The sequence below is a fragment of the Lepus europaeus genome, chromosome 14 (genome assembly GCF_033115175.1).
Source record: "Lepus europaeus isolate LE1 chromosome 14, mLepTim1.pri, whole genome shotgun sequence".
NCBI lineage: Eukaryota > Metazoa > Chordata > Mammalia > Lagomorpha > Leporidae > Lepus > Lepus europaeus.
Window position 1 is genome coordinate 63,135,442 of NC_084840.1, and position 25,663 is coordinate 63,161,104.

The following is a 25,663-nucleotide window of genomic DNA, read 5'->3' on the forward strand; positions in this document are numbered from 1 at the left end:
ATTAACAAATGGAAGTACATCAAATTGAGAAATTTCTGTACTATAAAAAAAAATTAGGAAAGTGAAGAGGCAACCACAGAATGGTAGAAATCATTTGCAAACTATACAACTGATAAAGGATTAATAACCAGAATATTCAAAGAGATCAAGAAACTTCACAACAACAAAACAGACAACCCAGTTAAGAGATGAGCAAAGGACTTAAACATACATTTTTCAAAAGAGGAAATCCATATAGCCAACAGACACATGAAAAAATGTTCAGGATCACTAGCCATCAGGGAAATGCAAATCAAAACCACAATGAGGTTTCACCTCACCCCAGTTAGAATGGCTTTCATAAAGAAATCAACAAGCAACAAATGCTGGTGACGATGTGAGGGAAAAGGTACCTTAATTCACTGTTAGTGGGAATGCAAACTGGTAAAGCTACTATGGGAGACAGTATGGAGATACCTCAGAAATCTGAATATAGACCTACCATGTGACCCAGCCATCCCAATCCTGGGAACTTACCCAAGGGAAATGAAATCAGCATGTGAAATAGTTATCTGCACCCCCATGTTTACTGCAGCTGAATTCACAATAGCTAAGACATGGAATCAACCTAAATGCTGGTCAACTGAAGATTGGATAAAGAAATTATGGGATATATACACTATGAAATACTCCACAGCGGTAAAAAGAAATGAAATCCAGTCATTTGCAACAAAATGGATGAATCTGGAAAACATACTTAGTGAAATAAGCCAGTCCCAAAGGGACAAATATCATATGTTCTCCCTGATCTGTGAGAATAATGGAGCACCTAAAAGGCAATCTGTAGAACTGAAATTGACACTTTGAGAAGATTTGAGCTGCCCTTGTCTTGACTGTTGAGGAACAGTTTTTTGTTGTTTTGTTTTTTGTTTTTTCTTCATATTATTTATTGAACTCTTTACTTAACATAGAGTTAATCATATTTGTATAAAGTCAATTAAGGATGGATTTCTGTAAAAAATAAGAGTGGGAATAAGAGGGGGGAGGAAATTTATAACTGTAAAGCTGTATAGTTCTGCATACATTCCTACAGACGTACTTCTAAGGGTACAGTTTAAAAACTTGTCATGAGACCCCAAATCCCATTAAGCTTGGTGGTAAAAATACCACCTTAAGTGTTAAAGTGATCATATTAAGTGTTAAAGTGATCATATAGATAGGATTAAGTGTTAAAGAGGTCATATAAATAGGATCAAGTGTCTGGTAATAATAATAGATAGAGTTAAAAAGGAGAGAATGTTCCAACATGGGAAGCAGTCCACACAGCAGATTCATGGAATGACAGTTACTTTAAGTAACACTCTGACCTCAGAATCAGCACTTAAGGCTTCCTGGTCTGGCTGAAAAGCCCAAGAATTTCAGGCATGGAAAGCCAAGACACTGTGGCAAAAAATGTTCTATTTGAAGGATCTCTGTGAGTGAGACCCCAGCAGAAAGAAGTGGCCATTAATGAAGGATGTACTTTTCTCTAAAGGGAGGAGAGATCTTCTACTTTGCTTTTGGCCTTGTCTAAATTCTGATGGAATTTGTGGATTCAAAAGGCTTCCTTAGCCTAGGCAGCTGATGTCGGGAACCTTGGGTGATCACTGACATCATACATAAGAGTGTTAATTGTTAAATTAACAACAGGAGTCTCTGTACACTAACTCCCCATGCAAGACCTCTGTCCTCAATCAGTTCTATTATGAGAGTTAACTGTAAAACTAGTTTGCAAACAATTTTTTGTGTATGTACAAATTGTTGAAATCTTTACTTAGTATAGAGTTGGTCTTCTGTGTACAAAGTTAATTGAAAGTGAATCTTAATGGAGAATGGGACTGGGAATGGGAGAGGGAGGAGGAGGAGGAGGGGTGTGAGTGTGGGTCAAAGGGCAGGAATGGTGGGAATAACTATAGAATTTAGGAATAACTATATTCCTAAAGTTGTACTTATGAAATTTGTATTCCTTAAAAAATAAATTAATTTAAAAATTTTCCAAAAAGGTGAGAAAAAAATTGTAGACATAAATAAAATTGTAGGCAATGCTGAAAAGGGATAATTATGGAGATTCTTCCACAATTTAAGATACAAATTCTTACTGAAAAACTAAAGACCAGGATGCAATAGGTAATGTTGAGCAATGAAGTAACTACACAATATACTAGTAGATCTAAATAAGCACTGATTAAACATTTTAATATGACTTTTTTAAAACAAGAAAAGAAAGAAAAATGAAGAAGAATTTGAGTGTATATGTTGTGTTTAAAATGTTCAAAATACAGATACTGATTAATTTTAGGCTGCATTAAGCATGCATATAAATATTTGAGGATGTACATTAAAGTTATAGAAGCAAAAATAAAATTACAAAAATACAGCAATCTGAAGGAAGAATTAGGAAATGCCATAAATCAAATAGAAGGTAATAAAAAAATCAAATGTTGGGAAATAAAAGCAAAATGGGAACATACAGGTGCAAGGGAAGGAAGCATGAAGAGGATGGTTAACAGACACAGGAGTGCAGTGGGGTCGGAGGAGTGACAGTAGGATAACTACGTTGACAGCAATTAACTGAATTTCTCAAAGTAGCTAGTAGAGAGGATTTTGAATGTTCCTAACACAAAGAAATGATAAATGTCTAAGCTGGTAGATATGCAAATTACCCTGTTCTGATCATTACACATTGTATATATGTATTGAAATGTCACAACTCCACCCTATAAATATGTACAATTACTGTGTCAAAAATAAATATATAAAACAGAAAAGAATGGAAATGCAAAATAAGATTTAAGAAATCATGGGGGGCGGCACTGTGGCATAGTGGATAAAGCCACCATCTTCAGTACTGGCATCCCACATGGGCGCCAGTTCAAGTCCTGGCTGCTTTGCTTCCAATCCAGCTCCCTGCTATGGCTGGGAAAAGCAGTAGCAGATGACCCAAGTGGTTGGGCCCCTGCATCTGTGTGGGAGACCTGGAAGAAACTCCTGGCTCCTGGCTTCGGATCAATGCAGCTCCTGCCATTGAGGCCATTGGGAAGTGAACTAGCAGATAGAAGACCCCTCTCTCTCTCTCTCTGCCTCTGCTTCTCTGTAACTCTGCCTTTCAAATAAATAAATAAATCTTTATAAGAAGATTATAAAGAGAATTGAAAATGAATCTTGATGTGAATGGAAGGGGAGAGGGAGCAGGAAAGGGGAGGGTTGCAGGTGGGAGGGAAGTTATGGGGGGGGGGAGCCATTGTAATCCATAAGCTGCACTTTGGAAATTTGTATTCATTAAATAAATAAAAGATATAAATAAATAAATAAATATTTTAAAAAACATTTTTTAATTTGAAATGGGTTGAAAATGTGAATACAGTGAATTGAAGGAAACATGGAAGAATTCTCCTGTAGTAAAGAATTGGAAATATTTCAAACAAATCCAAAAACAACCAAAATATTTGATTTTCACTCCATAGAACTAGAAGATAAACAAGCGATAGCTAGCATGACAAATATTACCATAATGACAAAGAAAATGGAATGTAGGTGAAAAAATAAAACCTGAATCAATAGATAAATCAATGTCTTTTTTATTATTTGACAGGTAGAGTTATAGACAGTGAGAGAGAGAGACAGAGAGAAAGGTCTTCCTTCCATTGGTTCACTCCCCAAATGGCCACTATGGCCAGCGCTGCATCGATCCATAGCCAGGAGCCAGGTGCTTCGTCCTGGTCTCCCATGTGGGTTCAGGGGCCCAAGCACTTTGGGCCATCCTCCACTGCTTTCGTGGGTCACAGCAGAGAGCTGGACTGGAAGAGGAGCAACCAGGACTAGAACCCGGCGCCCATATGGGATGCCGGCGCCGCAGGCAGAGGATTAACCAAGTGAACCACAGCACCGGCCCCTCAATGTCTTCTTAATATGTAAAAAAGAATTCTTACAAATAAATGATTTAATAGGAAAAATGAGTATGGGGGACTGGCATTGCGACATAATCAGTTAAGCCATTGCCTGCTGCACCAGCATCCCATATGGGTGCTGGTTAAAGTCCTGCCTGCTCAGCTTCCGTGTAGCTCCCTGCTAATGCACCTGGGAAAGCAGCAGAAGATGGCTCAAGTGCTTAGACCTCTGCACCCACATGGGAGATCTAGAAGAAGCTCCTGGCTCCTGACTCCAGCATGGCCCAGCCCTGGCTCTTGTGGCCCATTTGGGGAAGGAACCAGTGGATGGAAAAACTAACACTCTCCCCCCGACACACATGCCTCTGCATCTGCCTCTCCTCTCTCTGTGTAACTCTTTCAAGTAAATAAATAAATCTTTAAAATAAAAAAGAAATATAAGGAAGAACATAGTAGCTACCTCTGGGATGCAGGTGAACTTACAGAAACTAAGCAATGGAGTATAGAATCGGACAATTTTTGCTATATTTCTAATTAATTTGTTTTAACTATACAAATTATCTATTAAGGAAAAAATAAACAAGAAAGAATAGGATTTATATGAGACCTATTTTTGAAGTGGCCGTGTTGCATAAAGTCACTAAACTCAGGTGCAAATGATGTATTTGAATGACTTCATTTTTGTAAAAAGCATATGAATGTGAAGGTTGCTGTGTCTATTTATGGCTGTAAAGAAAGATACATAAGTATTCACATGAAATAACAGTCTTTCAAGGGGTGTAAAGGGATGTTATCAACTCTTCATAGGTCTTTGGATTGTTAAACTTAGTAAAAACGTATACTTTTGATTTTTAAAAATAGGATAATAAAAATGTTTAAATAAAAAAAATTTATGGTTGTTTTACCACAAGGAATGACATGATTTGTATAAAAGTAAAGAATTGTACACAAATTTTATTTTATAGATTATTAGTATATGGATTTATGATCCAGAAAACGCAGATCCTGAAGAGCTACTGTGGAAAGCAGAAGAACCTTCATTAGTAGGTGGCAACATTGCATCATAATTAAAATAATATGCTACATTTTTTGTAAGGGCTGTAAATAAGTTATAATCAAATGATAGGATTTAAGCTGTCAAAGCTAACTAAATACATTTTCATTATCCATTTACATTTAGTTTAGCCATTAGAGTGATTTTGAATTTGTGTTAAATACCTACAGTTACAAACTATACTTTAGAATTCTGTTTTTAATAATATATATCAATTATTTTTTCCTTAATGTATTTTAACTTTATTTGAAAAGCATAAAGAGAGGGAGAGCTGTCTGCTGGTTTTCTCCCCGAATGACCAAAACCAGGAGCCTGGATCCCAATCCATGTCAATGGCAGAGACCGTAATACTTGAGCCATCATCTGCCTCCAAGGATGCACATTAACAGGAAGCTGGATCAGAAGCATGTAGTCAGGACTTAAACTAGGCACTTTAAAAAAAAGATTTTTATTAATTTATTTACTTTTATTTGAAAAGCAGAGTTACAGAGATAGGGAGAGAGATTGAGAGAGATCTTCCATCTATCTGTTGGTTCACTCCCCAAATGGCTGCAATGGGCAGAGCTGAACCAAAGCCAGGAGCCAGGAGCTTCATCCTGATCTCTCACATGGGTGCAGGGACCCAAGGACTTGAGCCATCTTGCCCTGCTTTCCCAAGCACATTAACAAGGAATTGGATTGGAAGTGGGGCAGGCAGGACTCAAACCGGTGCCCACATGGGATGTCTATGCTGCAAATGGCAGCTTAACCCACTGTGCCACAGTGCTATTCCCTGAGCCAGGACTTTTGATATGGGATGTGGTCATCTCAAATGGAGGTTTAAGCTGCTATACCAAACACCCAAATTCTTTTTTTTTAAACATTCATTTGAAAGAGTCACACAGTGAGAGCAAGGGAGAGAGAGAGAGATAGAGAGAGCACTCTTCCATCTGCTGGTTCACTCCCCAAATGGCCACAATGGCTGGGGCAGGGCCAGGCTGAAGCCAGGGGTCAGGAGTTTCTTTTGGGTCTCCCATATGGGTGCAGGGCCTAAGCACTTGCATCATCTTCCACTGTTTTCCTAGGTGCATTAACAGGGAGCTGAGTCAGAGATGGAGAATCCAGGTGTTGAACTGATGCCCAGATGGGATGCTCGCATCACAAACAGAGGCTTTACCTGCTGTGCCACAGCAGTGGCCCCAATGCCCAAATTCCTGTTGAGCATTCTTGTTATTTTCTATGAACTTCATCATTTATAAAGGGATTGGAAATTCAAATGTTTTCAAAATATTCCTTAACCATCTATATGATGTAGAAGTCTGTGGTTTTAATCACTCACATTTGTGTCTCGTGACCAAGAAGAATGAGGAGCATTGTCAGGGAAGGACAAGCAAAGAAGCAAAATTTGTTGAAGCAAGGGAAAGCTCCCACTTGACGGAGGGGTAGCCATTAGGGAGAAGTTGCTAAGGGGTTTATATGCTTTGGGCTGTGAGAGAGTTTGTACAGGTTTTGCAAACAGGTTAGTCATGCGTGATCTTGTATCTGGAGCTGGATGAGTCCAGCTATAACCACATCCTGTTTTGTTCTCACTTTTTCTATTTTGTTTTTCAATAGTGAGAGTATTTTGTTTCAGGTGTGTACCTCTGAACATCAGACTTGAGTCTCTTGTGCTTTTTGTGACTCTATCTGCCTCAGGCCTCAGCAGTCTCCTATCTCTATCATATATTGAAGGCATCCTTCAAAAGTCTGTCTAATCCCTTATTGAACTGGAAACAAATTTTCTAAAAGTACAACGTAGTGAATAAATAAGTCTTTTGGTTAATTTGTTATAAATTTATATCTTTCAAGATTTAAATTCTGTCTTCTATTACAATTAGAATGTACTAAAGAAAAATATAAAATGAACTGTTAGCTAACTTTTAGTTTCTCTTGGAACTGTTTGAGTCAACATCTGTTTTTGAAATAGCATGTTATCCTGAGTTATAGTATTCAAATTCCTCATAGATGGGCTGATAAATCAGAATGTCAGGCAATCAGTTGTTTTATCAGGCAACTCATAGGTAATAAAATAAATTAATGGTAATTAAATACTATAAGCATGACTCAATTTCTAGTCTTTTTAAGTGAAATATTCACATTTTCATATTAGTACATGCACGAATAGTACTTGGCTCCCCCCCCCACCCAACATCTCCATGTTTACCCATAACCATGTCATTTCCTTGTAACCATTAAAACAGCATAGACTTATCACTGTAGGCCTCTCAACAGAGCATACAAAGCCCTTGATACCTGTCTGTGACCTCAGCTCTCCACACTTGCACATACTGGCTGTTGCATGCATCTATGTCTTGTCTTTGCTTATACTATTCCTTCTGCATCAAAACCCATTATCTTCCTTCACTGGTAACTTCTGCTCATGTTTTAGGTCTCCAGCCACATGTCACTGTCTCCACAATGCCTGCCATGACCATATCAGGGTTTTTTCTCACCTGAGTAACTTGAGGGAGTTGTTTGGATCAGTTACCAACAAGATGGCTATGACAAAATATGGATGGTCTAATGTTGGGTTGGGGTTGTTTTGCTTTGTTACAAATAAGATAGAAATGTGGTTAACAGATACCCAACCCTTAGTTTTATCCCTGACTTCATTCTCTTCCATAACCATCCCTGGTTTTGACCTGTAAATAGTCACATATTTTAAATTCATTCTTGTGTTTTATTCCATCTTTGAACCTGAACCCACCGCCCTATCTCATCTCATTAAATCTCTTTCTGAGCCTCAAGCTATTCCCAACATCCACTTGAGGGAAAAGAGGGCCAGCAGTGGAATGAGACTCAGGAATGGGATCCAGGATAACTGTTTTGTGCAATTTGGTCACTCTTTCAAATAAAATGAAAATAAATAAATAAATTTTAAAGTATTCATAAAGTAATCACTCTCCCAAGAACCTTATCCACAGAAATAGTCCTAATCATGGAGAAGACTGTATATCTGATTATGCCCATGGCAATATTATTTACCTATAATTTTTTAAAAATAAGACTACATGAATGTACAACAGAGGAGTGTTAAGTAAATGATTATAACGCACTCAAAGGAATGTCATATAGTAGTTAAAAGCAATACACATATAGATTCCTATAACCTGATAACATGAATAGCCTACACTTGGTAAATCTGAAAAAAAAAATACCAAATGTGTATTTTGTCTTTTTATCACTCATATGTGATAATTTTTTCTGTATTTATAAAATTTAATAACAATAAATTTCTTTTTAATGGAAATGTTTTTAAGCTTTTCTACATGATTATCTTAGCTTTTCCTTGGTCATTTTTTTCTATAATGTATATTATATATATACATTGTGATTATTTCCATCTTATCCTTTGCTCCACGAATAATACTTTTACTCTTTTCCTTTGGAGTTATTTAAAACAACGTTGCAAATGAAATTCTGAAAAGTGAATAAGATAGACATAATATCTATCATTCACGGGGTATTTATTAGGTAAACCTATATTTCTCTGTCAAAATCATTAAGTGTATATTCTTTGGGAAGATCTTTTAGGGCCATGTTCCTACTCCAAAAAATAAGTTAGGTTCTCCTATTAGGCAGTTCTACAGCCCCTGAAACTACTGACACATATCATAGCAATCTCCAGGGCTCCTTTATGGGAGATTGATTTATTTATATAAAATTGAATAATAGTTGTATTAGAAGATTAGAACATAAGGAGCTATGGAAGTCTAAACTGGCCCTCATTATCCAATATTTTATTCTAGGAATTCCTCATAATAAAGTAGTTGCCTCTGTTCAAAAAATACCTTATTAGGAATAATTCCAGTTCAATTCACCTTCTCCTTATATTTCATGAGAAAAAGAGGAAGCATGTTATATCTACCTGAATTCTAAAGAGAATTTTTCTTGAAGTCTCCATATTCTGTTTAAAGTCTTCCTTTAAAAAGTATGCTATTTTGAAGGTAGGATCATATAGAAATACTTCTCACAGATTACTTTTAGAAACTTCATTATATATTTCACAAGATTAAAACTATGGTTGCAGAGTTAGGAATCCCCACAGTCCCAGTTCATAAACGATTTTTATCAGAAACTGTGACATGACTTGTTTATAATTTATGTAGTTCAAATGGGAAGGAGGCTACATGTTAGGAAAAGAAGATAAACCTTGAAAATGTAGTGAATGTATAAATATAAACAATGTCATAACTGAAACAATAAATTCAATATTTTATCATGTAATTTTAATATTTTAACTATAAGAGTAAAAAGAGAAATTTTATTTTGTTTTAACAGCATTCCATAGTGCTAAGCAAACAGTTGGCCATTATGGGACAGAAACCAACCATACATACAGTTCTACAGAGAAAAACTTACTTTCCGTATGAGGACCAGAGGAAAGGGTATTTAATTTTTAAATTTCAAATATAAAATTTAATTTCATAAGTCCAAAAATACCAGAAGCTTATAAGAGATTTAAAAATCCTAGCAGAATTTTATGGGAATATATATATATCTTGTATGTAATTTGCAGGTGCTTTGTTATGGTACACAAAAAATTATAGTAATCAGAACTAATTATCAACTCAGAAAATGCCAGTCAGACTTTTGGATATTAGTTTCACAATTTGTGTTAATAGCTAAACCTTGGGGGCAATCATTTGGCCTAGTAGCTAAGCTGCTATTTGGGACACCCACATCAAATGTCAGAGTACCTGGTTTCAATACCCAATCTGGTTTCTTTCTATTTTTTTTCTTTTTTTAAGATTTATTTATTTATTTGAAAGTCAGAGTTACACAGAGAGAGGAGAGGCAGAGAGAGAGAGAGAGAAAGAGAGAGAGAGAGAGTCTTCCATCCGATGGTTCACTCCCCAATTGGGTGCAACGGCCAGAGCTGCACCGATACGAAGCCAGGAGCCAGGAGCTTCTGGGTCTCCCACACCGGTGAAGGGGCCCATCTTCTGCTGCTTTCCCGGGCCATAGCAGAGAGCTGGATTGGAAGTGAAGCAGGTGGGTCTTGAACCGGCACCCATATGGGATGCCGGCACTTCAGGCCAGGGCGTTAACCCACTGCACCACAGTGCTGGCCCCCAATCTGGTTTCTAACTCGAGCTTCCAGCTAATGCAGACCTTGAGAGCCAAAGTGATGGCTCAAGTTAATGGGTTCCTGCTACCTATGTGGGAGACCTGGACTGTATTCTTTGTTTCCAGCTTTGTCCCCACCCCCAACTGTTGTGGGTGTTTGGAGGGTGAACCATGGGATGGAGCTCTGAATATCTGCCAAATAAATAAATAATTCTTTAAAAAGCCTAAGCCTCAAACCAAGAACCTCATTCAGGATGATGACAAGTCCTGGCAATATCTGAAAATATTTCCTGCTGGGTATCAACATGAACCAAAGTGGTACGATGGATGTCACAATCACTGCCACCCCAGTGCACACAGACACACCACAACAGCAAACTCTCCTTGAGAAGAAATACCTGTTACTGTTAAGATAAGTAGGTTATCGTGAAATATAGATAGCCTTTCTTAATCTGTTGAGCACCTTGGCACAGGGCAACATTCTTACGACCTACAGTGACTATATGGTTAGTGAGGGAGACAGAGAGATGTGAGGTGGAAGTGAACCCAGAGTGCAGGGCACACCAGCTCAGGCCGAGAGGAGAGGTGATGAAGGAAGGATTTCCTAAAAAGATGACACCTGCTTTTTGAAAAGAAATAAAAACTAGCCGATTGGAGGAACTTTCAAACTGAGACCTGAGAAAACAGATGTACTCAAGAAGATATGAGAAAGTTCAATTCAGGGGTGAGTGAGGGGTGCCATTAGGGAAATAAAATGTATTTAAAACAATAATACTAATCTAAACTAAACTTCAGGCCAGGGCTTTAACCCGCTGCGCCACAGTGCCAGCCCCAACCTAAACTTCTTAAATCTTATTTATAAAACTTGGAAGGGAAGGAGGTAGGAAAATGTTACTATAATGATTACTAGAAAACTAAACTAAAGGGGCCGGTGCCATGGCACAGTAGGTTAATCTCCCACCTGCAGTGCTGGCATCCCATATGGGCACCAGTTCTAGTCCTGGCTGCTCCTCTTCCATTCCAGCTCTCTGCTATGGCCTGGGAAAGCATAGAAGATGGCCCAAGTGCTTGGGCCCCTGCACTCGTGTGGGAGACCAGGAAGAGGCACCTGGCTCCTGGCTTCATATCAGTGCAGCTCCAGTCATTGCGGCCATTTGGGGAGTGAACCAACGGACAGAAGACCTTTCTCTCTGTCTTTCCCCCTCACTATCTGTAACTCTACCTATCAAATAAATAAGTAAAATCTATTAAAAAAAATTAAACTAAAGTCCTCCTCTGATTTAGCAGAAAGGCAGGAAGATCAGATACAATTTGTTACTTCCTATTTTCAATAGCTTTATTGAACTAAAACTTGCATACCTGGGGCCGGTGGTGTGGCGCAGTGGGTTAACACTCTGGCCTGAAGTGCCAGCATCCCATATGGGTGCTGGTTTGAGATCCGGCTACTCCACTTCCAATCCAGCTCTCTGCCATGGCCTGGGTAGGCAGTAGAAGATGGCCCAAGTCCTTGGGCCCCTGCACAGGTGTGGAAGACCAGGAAAAAGCTCCTGACTCCTGTCTCCTGGCTTCGGATCGGCGCAGCTCCGGCCTTGCAGCCAATTGGGGAGTGAACCATCAGATGGAAGACCTCTCTCTCTCCTGCCTCTCCTCTCTCTCTGTAACTCTGACTTTTAAATAAATAAATAAATCTTTAAAAAAAATTGTGTACCTAACAGTTTGCCCTTTTAAACTATACAATTCAATGATTTTGGTGTATATACAGAGTTATGCTACTATCAAATCAATTGAATTCTAGAACCTCTTTATCAACCCAAAAATAAATCCCATATTCTCTTTACCCAGGCCCTGGCCCTGCTAATCTATTTTATGTCTCTATGGATTTGCCTATTCTAGAAATTTCCTATCGAGAGAATCATAGACTTTTTTGTGACTAAGTTTTTTCAGCTAGCATCATGTTTCCAGGGTCCATACGTGTTATAGCATGCATTAGTACTTCATTCTTTTTTATTGTCAAATAATATTCTATTAAGTGGCTATACCACATTTTATTTATTCACCTTCAATCATTGAATGTTTTGGTCGTTTCTTCTTTGTGGTTGTTGTGAATAATGCTACTAAGTATATGTGTGTATATGTTTTCTTGTGGCCTTATGTTTTAGTTTCTCATAGATACTATATTGGGAAGCTTTGTGTTATTTTGTAATGAAATACTTAAGACAAGCTACTTAAGATGGAAAGAGGTTTATTTTAATTCATGGTTTTGAAGGTTCCAGACCAAGATTAAGTGACCCCACTGATTTGGCCTCTGGTGATGGCATTATTGCTGGCCGAGTCCTGAGGTAGCACAGAGGGTTACATGGCAATCAGAAGCACGTGGAGCATGTGTCTGTCTACATCTGCTTTCAGAAAGCCGAAATGATTAACTCATGAACACCCCACCCCAGCAGCCTAATCAGATTATGTAAATTCAATTTCTGACATTTCTGACTTGGTTATTGGTCTGTTTAGGTTTTCTATGTCTTCATGCCTCAATTTATGTAGGATGTATATGTCCAGGAATCTATCCATTTCTTCTAGGTTTCCCAGTTTGTTGGCATACAGCTCTTTGAGTAATTAGTAATAATTCTTTTGATTTCTGTGGTGTGTATTGTTACATTTCCTTTTTCATATCTAGTTTTGTTGATTTGGGTCTTCTCCCTCTTTTTTTTTTTTGGTTAGTTCATTTTCTCAAAAAAAAAAAAACAGCCCTTCATTTCTCTGATCTTTTCTATTTTTTTTCAATTTTGTTTATTTCTTGTCTAATTTTAATTATTTCTTTTGTTCTACTAGTTTTTGGTTTGGTTTCCTGTTGTTTTTCTAGACCCTTGAGATGCCTTGATAGCTCATTTATTTAGTGCCTTTCCAATTTCTTTATGAAGGCACCAATTGCTATAAACTTTCCTCTGAAGACTGCTTTTGCTATATCCCATAAGTTTGTTTGTTTGTTTGTTTTTTAAGGAGAAGGGTTTATTGGGGAAAACCCAGCAGACTGGAGGGAAGGGGTGAAGAAGGAAAAAGAGAAGGAGAGTGTAACAGAGAGAAGGAGAGAGAGAGAGAGAGGAGAGGAGCTAGCGAGGAGAGAAGTGAGAGGAGAGGAGAGGAGCAAGACAAGAGAGCAAGGAGAGATCCCATAAGTTTTGATATATTGTATTGTCATCTTTATTTGTTTCTAGAAATTTTTTTAAATTCTCTTGATTTCTTCAATGTCTTCAATTTCTTCAGTGCTTTCTTGTAAGCATGGAATATCTTTTTCCATCCTTTCACTTTCATTCTGCATGTATCTTTGTTGGGGAGTTTTGTTTCTTGTAGACAGCAAATAGATGGGTTTTGTTTTTAATCCATTCAATCAGTTTGAATCTTTTATCTGGAGAGTTGAGGCCATTTACATTTAAGGTGACTATTAATAAGTAATGTCTTGGCCCTGCCAGTTTTCCATAAATATTTCTATTTACTTTGGGTTTCCTTTATATTTTTACTGAAGGATTTTCTGCCTTCACTTTCTCTTTCTTTCTTCTTCTTTTTTTTTTTTTTTGTTGTTGTTGTTTTGGTTTTTTTTTTTTTGTTTTGTTTTTTTGTTTTGTTTTTTTTGGACAGGCAGAGTGGACAGTGAGAGAGACAGAGAGAAAGGTCTTCCTTTTCCATTGGTTCACCCTCCAATGGCTGCTGCGGCCGGCGCACTGCAGCCAGCGCACCACACTGATCCGAAGCCAGGAGCCAGGTGCTTCTCCTGGTCTCCCATGCAGATGCAGGGCCCAAGGACTTGGGCCATCCTCAACTGCACTCCCTGGCCACAGCAGAGAGCTGGCCTGAAAGAGGGGCAACCAAGACAGAATCCAGCGCCCCGACCGGGACTAGAACCTGGTGTGCCGGCGCCACAGGCAGAGGATTAGCCTATTGAGCCAAGGCACAGGCCCTGCCTTCACTTTCTAAAGACTATATTTGGATTGAGTTTCCACTCTCTTAATACCATTAACATAAAACTTGGGGACCACGCCTTTAATGTATCTGCCATTGGGGGACACCCAAATTAATGTCTAAACCATTTCACTAGGGATGAAATTACTGACATATGAAATCTCTGCATTTAATTTTTGATGAGCTACAAGACTTTTATAAAATAGTTGCACCGTTTTCATTTCTATCATTGGTGTATGGGCATTTCCATTTCTCCATATCCTCACTAACCTCTATTATTATCTGTGTTTTCAGTTATAGCCACCTGAATAGATGTGAAATGATGTTTTATGTGGTTTTGTGTTTCTCTTATGATTATATCTTTTCATGTGATTATTGTCCATTTGTACATCTTCTTTTCAAATATGTTACCATATTGTAATCAGGTTATTTGTAGTTTTTGCTTATTGAGCTCTGAGTAATTTATATATTCTAAGGACAAGTTCTTTATCAGAAATATGAGTACAAAGTTTTTCTACCTTTATGAGGTTTCTCTTTATGTCCTTCATATCAATGAAGCACAAAACTTTTAAATTAGGAAGTTTAATTTATCTATTTTTATTTTGCTCCTTGTGCTTTTGATATCATATCAAAGAAACCATTACCAAATTCAAAGTCACAAAAAATTGACCACAATGTTTTTTTTTTCCTAAGAATCTTAGAGTTTTAGCTTACATTTAGGTCTTTGACCTAATTTGAGTTCATTTTTGTAGTATTAGTGATAGATTCAAATTATTTCTTTTATATTTGGAAATCTAACTGTCCCAGCACAATTTGTTGAAAAAGACTTACTTCCCCTTAAGAATTGTTTCAAATCTTGTTGAAAGTCAATTGACAATAAATGTACCAGTACATATATGGACTTTTCAACTCAGTTCCATTGCCCTATATATTTTTCCTTATGCTAGTACACATTTTCTTTAATATTACAGCTTAGTAGTAAGTTTAAAATCATGAAGTTTTAGTCTTCCCTCTTTGTTCATCTTTTTCAAGATTGTTTTGGCCATTCTAGGTCTCTTAAATTTTCATATGAATTTTAGAATCTGTTTGTCAGTTTCTTTAAAGAAGTCAGTTGGAATTTGTAAATAATTGTATTGAATTTGTAGGTCAATTAGGGGAGTATATTATCTTAAATATATTAAGTCTTCCTATTCATGAACATGGGAGGTCTTTCTATTAATATTGCTCTTATTTAATTCCTTTCAATAATGGTAAAACATTTTTCACAGTATAAATTTGTGCTTTTTTTGGTTAAATTCCTAGAGGTTTTCCTTTTTATTGGATGCTATTGCAAATGGAATTGGCTGTGTAATTTTATTTCTGGATTATTTATTGTACTGTATAAAAATATAATTGATTCACTTATATCAACCTTATATACTGTAATCTTGCTGAATTTATTAATTCTAATCATTTTTGATTGATTCCTTAAGATTTTCTATATACAAGATCATGTCATTTGTGAACAAATATAGTTTGACTTCTTTCTTTCCAATACAGAGGCCACTTATTTCTTTTTTCTTTCCTAATTTCCCTGGCTAGAACCTCTAGTACAAATGATAAATAGAAATGGAAGCAAATATTCTTGACTTGTTTCTCCTGTTAAAGTAAAACCATTCAGTCTTTCACCATAGTATGATGTTACTTATGGGTTTTGCATAGATGACCTTTATTAAGTTGAGAAAGTTCCATTCTTTTCCTAGTTTTTTAATGTTTTGATCGTGAAAGGATAAAGGTTTTTGACAAATACTTTCTCTGTTTAAATGCCACCCTTGTGGGTTGAGTTCTAGGCTCCTGGCTTCAGCCTGGCCAAGCCCCAGCAAATGGAACCATTTGGGGAATGAACCAGCAATTGGAAGATTGATCTCTGTCTCTGTCTCTATCTCTATCTCTATCTGTCTGTGTATAACTGCCTTTCAAAAAATAGTTTTTGTTTTGCTTTGAAGATTTATTTTTTAATTTGAAAGGCATAGTTAGAAGGAGAAAGAGAGAAAGAGAGAGAATCTTCCATTTGCTTGTTCACTTCCCAGATGGCCACAATGGCCAAGGCTGGGCCAGGCTGAAGTCAGGTGTCAGGAGATTCATCTGGGTCTCCCATGCAGCTGTAGGGGCCCAAGTACTTGGGCTAACCTCTGCTGCTTTCCCAGGTGTGTTAGCAGGGAGCTGGATTGGAAACAGAGAAACTGGGACTCAAACTGTTACCTGTATGGGATGCCAGTGTTAAAGGCTGCAGCTTAAAACTGCACCACAACACCGGGCCCCTTTCTCTCTCTCTCTCTCTCTCTCTCTCTCTCTTTTTTTTTTTTTTTTTTTGACAGGCAGAGTGGACAGTGAGAGAGAGAGAGAAACAGAGAGAAAAGTCTTCCTCTGCCATTGATTCACCCTCCAATGGCCGCTGCAATGATCCGAAGGCAGGAGCCAGGTGCTTATCCTGGTCTCCCATGGGGTGCAGGGCCCAAGCACTTGGGCCATCTTCCACCGCACTCCTGGGCCATAGCAGAGAGCTGGCCTGGAAGAGGGGCAACCAGGACAGAATCCGGCACCCCGACCGGGACTAGAACCCGGTGTGCTGGCGCCGCAAGGCGGAGGATTAGCCTGTTGAGCCACCGCACCGGCCCCCTTTCTCTTTTTAAAACACAGGCATTTACAACTATACATTTCCCTTTGTGTACTACTTTAGCTGCATAACACACATTTTGTATGTTATGCTTTTCTTTTTCATTCACCTCAAAGTATTTTATACTCTACCTTGTAATTTCTTCTTTGACTCATTGATTACTTAGGGGTACATTATTTAATTTGCACATACATGTGCATTTTCCAAATATTATATATATTTATTGTATTAACTTTTGATTTTGTTTCTTTGTGGAGAAAAAATACTTTGTATGATATCAATTCTTCTAAATTTACTGAGGTTTGTTTTGTGGTTTAATATATGGTTTATCCTGGAAATGTTCTATATACACTTAGAAAAAACATATATTCTCTTTTATTAGATAGAGTGTTCTATGAATGTGTGTTAGTTCTAGTTGCTCAAGTCTTTTATTTCCTTGTTGATTTTTTGGTAGTTGTTTTATCCATTAATGAAAGTAGGGTATTGAAGTCTTCAACTCCGTGAATGTTGGATCTCTGTTGTTAGATGAATGTATATTTAATAATTGTTAGACTTTCTTGATGGAGAAACCTTCTTATTATAAACTAATGACAAATACCTAATTGTTATTTAACTGCATAAATGAGATTATTAGATATATGGAGGACAATGTAACAAAATGGTACTGTTGATTTAGTAAACGATATTGGAAACCAATGTTAAAGCCAGCAAATAGGGCCTACAAAAAGCAGGAATTTCCTTGAGTTTCATGGTTTAGGGCATAGAGCTTTGGTGATAACTCTACAACAGCTCTAACACAAGGTCCCCTTGATGTAGTGGGATCTCATTCTCTGTTTTTTAAAAAAACCTATTTATTTATTTGTTTGAAAGGCAGAGTGGCAGAAAAAGGAGGAGAGACAGAGAGAGAGAGATCTTCCATCCACTGGTTTACTTCCCAAATGGCAAAGGCTGGGGCTGGGCCAGGCCAAAGCCAGGAGCTTGGAACTCTATCTGGGTCTCCCACATTGGTGACAGGGGCCCAAGCACTGAGGCATCTTCTGCTGACTTCCCAGGTGCATTAGCAGGGAGCTGGATTGGAAATGGAGCAGCCTGGACTCAAATTGTTGCTCATATGGGATGTTGACATCACAGGCAGTTTAGCACACAACACCACAGCACCAACCCCAGGACCTCATTCTAAGTGAGCAAAAAGCCATCATCACCAACTCAAGTATGTACTTACTGAGGAAATGGGAGACTCAGTAGGTGCTTGCTGAACCTCCTCCTGCCTGATGTTTCCCAGGTTGCACTGCTAAGGAATTTCCCTTACCTCTTAGATGTCAGAGTGTTTTCACAAGTTATTCTGTGTGTCCACTTCTAAAGACAGACTCAGTCATGTCACATTTTAGATTACCGAGAACAAGAAGATTCTTAATACTGGCAGAGATGACCCATAACAAAAGTCAGTCATCTTTTTCACTAGCGGTTCCATCTACTAAGGGTTGAATAGAAAGCCTTTACCCTAGCCTACTATTGATCAAGTATGTAAAATGAAGATATTTTCAGATATTCCGGAAGTCAAAAAATGTTTGTTCATACATCCTTTCATAGGAAGTTACTAAAAAAATGTGCTTTAGCAAAACAAGAAAGATCAAAGCATGAGATAAAGTTAAGTGGTGACTTTGACCCAGAGGGTAATGAAAGATAACTTTTTTTGCCACATGGAAGATATTTTAGTTGCACATTAGAAAACTAAAAAAATTGTTTTGAATAACACAATTAAAAACATAATCATAGTACAGTTGGCTCAGTGGTAAGCAACACTTACGTAGTAATAACAATCTAAATACTTGATTAAATTAGTAGGTGTGATATTCATTTGAGAGAGAGGAAGAAGATGTATTGGAGACACGGTATATGGAAGATACATCTTCATCTTCCATGTAAGAAGGCAATAAATACTGTATAAAATTATATTAAAGAGTATTTGAAGGCCAGCGCCGTGGCTCAATAGGCTAATCCTCCACCTTGCGGCGCCGGCACACCAGGTTCTAGTCCCGGTCGGGGCACCGATCCTGTCCCGGTTGCCCCTCTTCCAGGCCAGCTCTCTGCTGTGGCCAGGGAGTGCAGTGGAGGATGGCCCAAGTCCTTGGGCCCTGCACCCCATGGGAGACCAGGAGAAGCACCTGGCTCCTGCCATCAGATCAGCATGGTGCGCTGGCCACAGCGTGCCTACCGCGGCGGCCATTGGAGGGTGAACCAACGGCAAAACGGAAGACCTTTCTCTCTGTCTCTCTCTCTCACTGTCCACTCTGCCTGTCAAAAAAAAAAAGAGTATTTGAAAAACTCCTTCAAAAATGAAATAAAGCTTATTTCAGTACAAAAAATTCTGAAATTTATGTGTAGTTTTTCATAATATGTATTTTCTGTGAACTTTTTGAAGATATCACATATTAAGAAATAAGAATAAGAATATTTATTTAGCAATATGGAGAATATTGGGGGAGAAAAAGCTATCAGAGTTAAGATTCTTTTCCTTTGGGACTAATGAATGAGAATCAATGGGGTTAAATATTCACAATTGAATAATATGTGCTTTACCTAGGTTTATGTTTATAAAAGTTAAAATGTATTAAGTGTGAACACTGCTAGATAGACCAGAGGATGATCATTTTACTCTTATGTTTAATTTTTCTCTTAGGATCTGGCACATTTTAGTACCGATGACATCAGATGATGTGATAAAGGAGATTAAAGGGAACCAAGTAATTTTTCAAGATTGCTTCGTTGCAAATATGCTTTTTCTGCTAACTTTTCCTTTGGCAACTATTTCTGAGAATCCTGGTTCTTTACCAATCTCTTCACCAGCTGGGAGTCAGCTAATGTCTTCCTGGATGGCCTGTGTTCCTTCATATGTTGTTGTGGTCACTGATATGGAGACTTTTCAAACAAATGATTCCTTCCGTACTTGGACCAAAATCAGAGTGCCTCGAAACAGTCTGAGAGACAGTGAAAGACAGAATGTAACTGGTGTGAGCCTATCACGGGATGGAATATATTTTCTCATAAATGGCTTTCTTTATTTAAAAAATCATCATTCATTTAGAAAACTAGGAAAAAAGCAAAACCTTCCTAGTGGAATTATTGGCATTAAATCAAGAAAATGGTGCTGGGTCAAATATATGTTCAAGGTTAGTAAAATATTACACTCACACACACACACACATATTATAGGAACAATTTAAATTTATTCACTATAACATTTATTCACTGATTCATCAGAGACTATGCTAAGCAGCTTTTTGCAGTCATTTTATCCAGAGCTGTAAATAGCTCTATCTTTTTTAAGATTTATTTTATTTATTTGAAAAGCAGAGTTACATAGAGAGAGGGCAAAACAGAGAGTGGTCTTCGATCTACTGGCTCACTCTCCAAATGACTGCAGTGGGGAGGTAGGCTAGTCTGAAGCCACAAGCCAGGAGCTTCGGTCTCCCATGTGGATACAGGGACCCAAGCATTTGGGCCATCCTCCACTGGTTTCCCAGGCACATTAGCAGGGAGCTGTTTTGAAAGTGGGATGTCCAGGATGTGAACCAGCACCCATAATAGGATGCTGGCACTGCAGACAACGGCTTAACCTGCTGTGCCACAATGTCAGCCCTGATACTATCTTTCTGACTCAACTTCTTAGAGGCCTCTTTGCCATAGAGCCATACCTCCAACAACAGGGAATAAAATTAACCATATATGTTATTATGCAGAGTAGGTCAGTCACACCGTGGAAACTTTGTTTTGCAGTCATATAGGCAAAATCTCCCACCCACAAATTTTTCCCAAAATAAACAGAATCCGGTGCCCCGACCGGGACTAGAACCTGGTGTGCCGGCGCCGCAAGGCAGAGGATTGACCTATTGAGCCGCGGCGCCGGCCTAAAAAAAACAAAGTTTAACACCATATTCCTCCCTCAGAGATGTAGTATCCTTTAGTCATTATCTTTCCATTGCATCCATGTCCCAGCCTCTGTAATCACCATTCTGCTAATTATCTACAATTATCTAAAATGATTTGTTTTAGATTCAACATTTACATGAAAACTCACAGTATTTTTCATTCTGTGCCTGATTTATTTCACTTAGCAATAATATCCTCCAATTTCATGCATGTTGTCACAAATGACAGAATTTCCCTCTTTCTAAAGGCTGAATGAATAGTATTCCACTTGTGTGCGTGTGTGTGTGTATGTATTACAGGTTCTTCATCCATTCATCTCTTAATGGATACTTAAGTTGAGTATATAACTTGGCTATTGTGAATAGTGCTGCAAACGAAATGAGAGCATAGATATCTTTTTAAAATATTGATTTCTTTCTTTCAGCTATAAATTCAGAAAAGAGATTGCTGGGTAATATAGTAATTCTGTTTTTAGTTTTTGAGAAGCTTCCAGTTTTCCATAATGGCTTTATGAGGGTACTTCCAAAAGTTCATAGGAAAATTGAATTTAAAATGTTTATTTTGGTGCAAATTTCTTAAACTAATGCATAGTTTTTGCATGATATGCATTTTTCAGGAACTTTCTAAAGACTTTTTGTATGCATGGATTTTCAATTTTTTTCACCAAAGTAAACTTACATTTTAATTTTTTTTTTTATTTGACAGGTAAAGTTATAGACAGAGAGCACAGAGAGAAAGGTCTTCCTTCTGTTGGTTCACTCCCCAAATGGTCACTTTGGCCGGCGCTGCACAGATCGGAAGCCAGGAGCCAGGTGTCTCCTCCTGGTCTCCCATGTAGGTGCAGGGACCCAAGCACTTGGGCCATCCTTCACTGCCCGCCTGGGCCACAGCAGAGAGCTAGACTGGAAGAGAAGCAGCTGGGACTAGAACCGGCGCCCATATGGGATACCGGCGCTGCAGGCGGAGGATTAACCAAGTGAGCCACAGTGCCAACCCTTTTAATTTCATTTTCTGTGAACTTTTGAAAGTACTCCTATAATTGTTTACATTCCCATCAGTGATGTCTCCTTATGCTTACCAACACTTGTTATCTTTCATCCTTTTTTTTAAAATATTTATTTATTTGAAAGGCAGGGTTACAGAGATGGAGGGAAAGAGAGAGAGAGACAGAGATCTTCGATCTGATGGTTCACTCCCCATATGGCCACAATGGCTGGAACTGGGCCAATCCCAAAGACAGGAGCTTCTTCTAGGTCTCCCACATGGGTGCAGAGACCCAAGGACATGGGCCATCTTGTACTGCTTTCCCAGGCCCTAGCAGAGAGCTGGATTAGAAGTGGATCAGCTGGGACTTGAACGGGTACCCAAACAGGATGCTGGCACTTCAGGCAGTGGCTTTATCCACTATACCACAGCACCAGCCCCCGTCTTTCATATTTTTTCTTAAAATAATTACGATAGGTGTGATATGATACCTCAATGTGTTTTAATTTGCATTTCTCTAAGGCTAGTGATGTTGAACGCTTTTTCACAAATGTTGACCATTTTCATGTCTTCCTTTAAGAAATGTCTATTCAGCTTCCTTGTCTATTTTTTAAATTGGACTTTTCATTTTCATACTATTAAGTCATTTGAGTTCCTGATGTACTTTGAATATTAAACCCTATTAACTGTATGGCTTACAAACACTTTGTCCCATCTGTAGGTTGTCTCTGCACACTGTTAATTATAGTCCCACTTGTTTATTTTTGCTTCTGTTGCCTGCATGTAAGGGGTCAAAGTTTAAAAAAAAAAATCCTTGCCCAGACCAGTGTGGTGTAGTTTTTCACCCCCAGTGTTTTCTTTTAGTAGTTTTACAGTTTCTGACCTTACACCTTATTTAATGACTTACAATGACTAAGGTCTTAAATGTAAATCATTAAACTTTATGTAACAAATGAACCCAATGTAGTTCCTGGATTTTTCTAACCCAGACCTAGCTATTGTGGCCATTTGGGGAGTGAATCAGCAGATGAAAGATTGGATCTCTCTCTCTCTCTCTCTCTCTCTCTCTCTCTCTCTCTGTCTCTCCCCCTCCCCCACTCTGTGTCTCCTTCACTCTCTGTCACTCTGCCTTTCAAATAAATAATTAAATAGGTCTTTTTTTTTTTTTTTCAAAAAGAAAGAAGAAACATCAACCCCGGACCATATTTCTAGAGAAAAATGTCTTTAAGGAATTAAAGAGAAATAGAAACATTCTCAGATGAGGGGAAACTAAGAAAATATTTTTATCAGCAGAACTGCTTCAAAAGAAATGCCTAATGAAATTCATCACGTAGAAGGGCAGTGGGCAATTTAAAATTTCAAGATTAAAAAAATAGCAATAGGAGTGATAACTATCTGGGTGAATATAATAAGCTATGTTTAAACCCTTAAGTTCCTTAAAATTTGTATGACAAGTGAAAGCAAAATTTAAAACATATAATATTTTCTGGTGTTTTTCTTTTTCTTTGAGAGAGAAACAGAGGAAGAGAGCTCTCAAATGCTGGTTTACTCTACCAAATGCCTGTGACAGCCAGGGTTGGGCCAAGGCGAAAGCCAGGAATTGAGAACTCAACCCAGATCTTGAATGTGGTGGCAAGAATCCAATTACTTGGGCCATTACAGGCTCCCAGGCCCTGCATTACCAAGAAGCTAGTTAGGAGACAAAGTTGCATATCAAACCCAGGAACTCTCATATGGGATGTGCACTTCTCGACCAGTGACTTAACTGCTGAGCCAAACTCCCTCCCCTCTGGTGGAGTTTGTAATGTATGTGGATTTAATACATTTGACAATGACAATATAAATGGAGAAGAGAAAAGGAACTATAAGGTAGTGATAGAAATATGAAAGTATCCATTTTAATAGATCATAAAAAGTTAGTATGTATTATACTGCAACCCTGAGACAATCAATCCAATAGATAAATTAAACAATCCAATAGATAAATTAAAATGGAATACTTTTAAAAAATCAAATTATCCACAAGAGGGCAGAAAAGGGAAGCGGAAACAAAATCCAGATGCTAAAAGTAGAAAATACAGTAGAGCTCAGATTTATCAATAATTATCTTAAATGTAAATGTTTTTAAAAACCCAGCCTGCTGCTTGTTTTGTAAATAAGCTTTATTGGAACACAGCCACACTCAGTTATCTGTGTATTATTGCTGCTTGCTTTTGCATGGCAATAGCACTAATAGAGATTTGAGACTCTGTGACCCACTACTCCTAAAATATTTACTGTCTGGCCCTTTATGTTAACAACTTGACCTAATAAATGTATTTTTAAAAGGCTTATTTATTTATTTATTTATTTGAAAGAGTTAGAGAGAGAGGAGAGACAGAGACAGAGAGAGATCTTCCATCCACTTGTTCACTCCCTAAATGGCCACAAATGGCTAGAGCTGAGCCAATCTGAAGCCAGGAGCCAGGAGCATCTTCCAGGTCTCCCTCGTGGGTGCAGGGCCCCAAGCACTTGGGCCATCTCCCACTGCTTTCCCAGGTTTGTTAGCAGGGAGTTAGATCAGAAGTGGAGCAGAGAACAGTAATGTAAATATGGCACAATAGGGAGGGAGCTCACTAATAGTCCAGGAAAGATAATTCAATGAAAGTGGAGATAGTGTAGTCTCAGGGAAGAGGGAAAAAAACTGCAGAGGAAACTCTTCTGGAATTAGAGGGGCACGGTGGATCTACGTGGAGGACACGGGCACCCACGGCTCAGGAGCCCAGCTGCCGAGAGCCTCCGCACCAGCACTGGAGAGAGAGGTGAGGTGAAACCGCAGTAGCCCGAGACACTGGCAGAAAAGCGGCAGGAAGAGCCTAGAGGGAACGAGGCTTGAAGCTCCACAGGGGAAAGTACACCAGCCTAACTAGAGAAGAGAAAAAAATAAAAGGGACGCTACGGACATGATTCTCTCCACACACCTTACAAAGGCTTGTGAGACAATAGAGCAGGTGCCAATGTAACAGCTGCGGCAGCTCAGGGCTGCGCCCACCCCCAACCAAGCAGAAAAACCTGACTCGAGTGGGGAGTAATAACAGGAGACTAAGACCTAGTGAATGTGTGGAGATTATGAACTGGGACTATGGAAAAAAAAAAACTGAGGGTGTGTGGGAGAACTCATGGTGTGGCTGAGACGTGAGTAGTCTCGGTGGGAGACGCCACAAACTCGGGTGGCCTTGGCTACCTGGTGAGAGACATTGCAGGGGAATCTGAGCTTACACTGAGGACTGCACAGATCCTTTGTGTGGTCCTTGGGACAGAGCAAACAAATATACCCACTGGGGCTAGCGCTCAGGCACTGATTGCCATCAAGGAGAAGAGCTAAACTGAGTGGAATTACTTCCCTTCTGAATAAAAAAAGAGAGAGAGAGAGAGAGAAGATTTACCATGCCAAACCTGGGTGTGTCACCTTTGGCACACCTTTACCCTGAAGAACTGAACAGAGCTCTCTGGCCACACCCACCACAAGCCTCTAGAGATTCACCAAAAGCAAACAGTCCAGTTAATCTAGAGTCAGAGTATAATGAGAAAAGCCAGCACAGGAAGAAGAAGAAGAAGAAGAAGGAGAAGGAGAAGGAGAAACCAAAAAATATCTCTACAATGCCAAACAACAAGTGCAAAAATCAAGGAAACAAGAACAAGGAAGACATCATGATGCTCCCAAATGAACATGACACTCCAAGATTATGAGATGATGAGATAGAAGAAATGCAAGAAACGGAATTCAAAAATTTATGATAAGAACATTTAGAAGTTATCAAAAACAAATGCATGAACTACAGAAATCCATGCAGAACATGACAGAAAATCTCTCTTGTGAAAATGAAATCTTAAGGAGGAATCAAAATGAAATGAGGAATTTAGAACATGAAATTGAGATATTGAAGAGAAATCAAAATGAAATGAGGAATTCAATAGAAGAAATAAAAAACACATTTGAGAGCCTTAAAAAACAGAATCAGTAAGATGGAAGAGAAAATATCGGACTTAGAAGACAGAGAACAAGAAAGTATACAGTCAAACCAAAGAAAAGAAGAGGAAATTAGAAATCAA

The 25,663-nt window shown here is 38.4% G+C and overlaps 1 protein-coding gene across 1 annotated transcript in view; it reads left to right on the forward strand.

Moving 5' to 3' along the window:
- The window catches only part of CATSPERE (catsper channel auxiliary subunit epsilon), a 162,909-nt gene that overhangs the window by 61,085 nt on the left and 76,161 nt on the right, over positions 1-25,663 (forward strand). Inside the window, exons 7-9 of the mRNA XM_062210795.1 lie at positions 4,871-4,948; positions 9,259-9,365; positions 19,338-19,827. Of these exons, the coding sequence (XP_062066779.1) occupies positions 4,871-4,948; positions 9,259-9,365; positions 19,338-19,827 (675 nt within the window). The remainder of the gene's footprint in view (positions 1-4,870; positions 4,949-9,258; positions 9,366-19,337; positions 19,828-25,663) is intronic.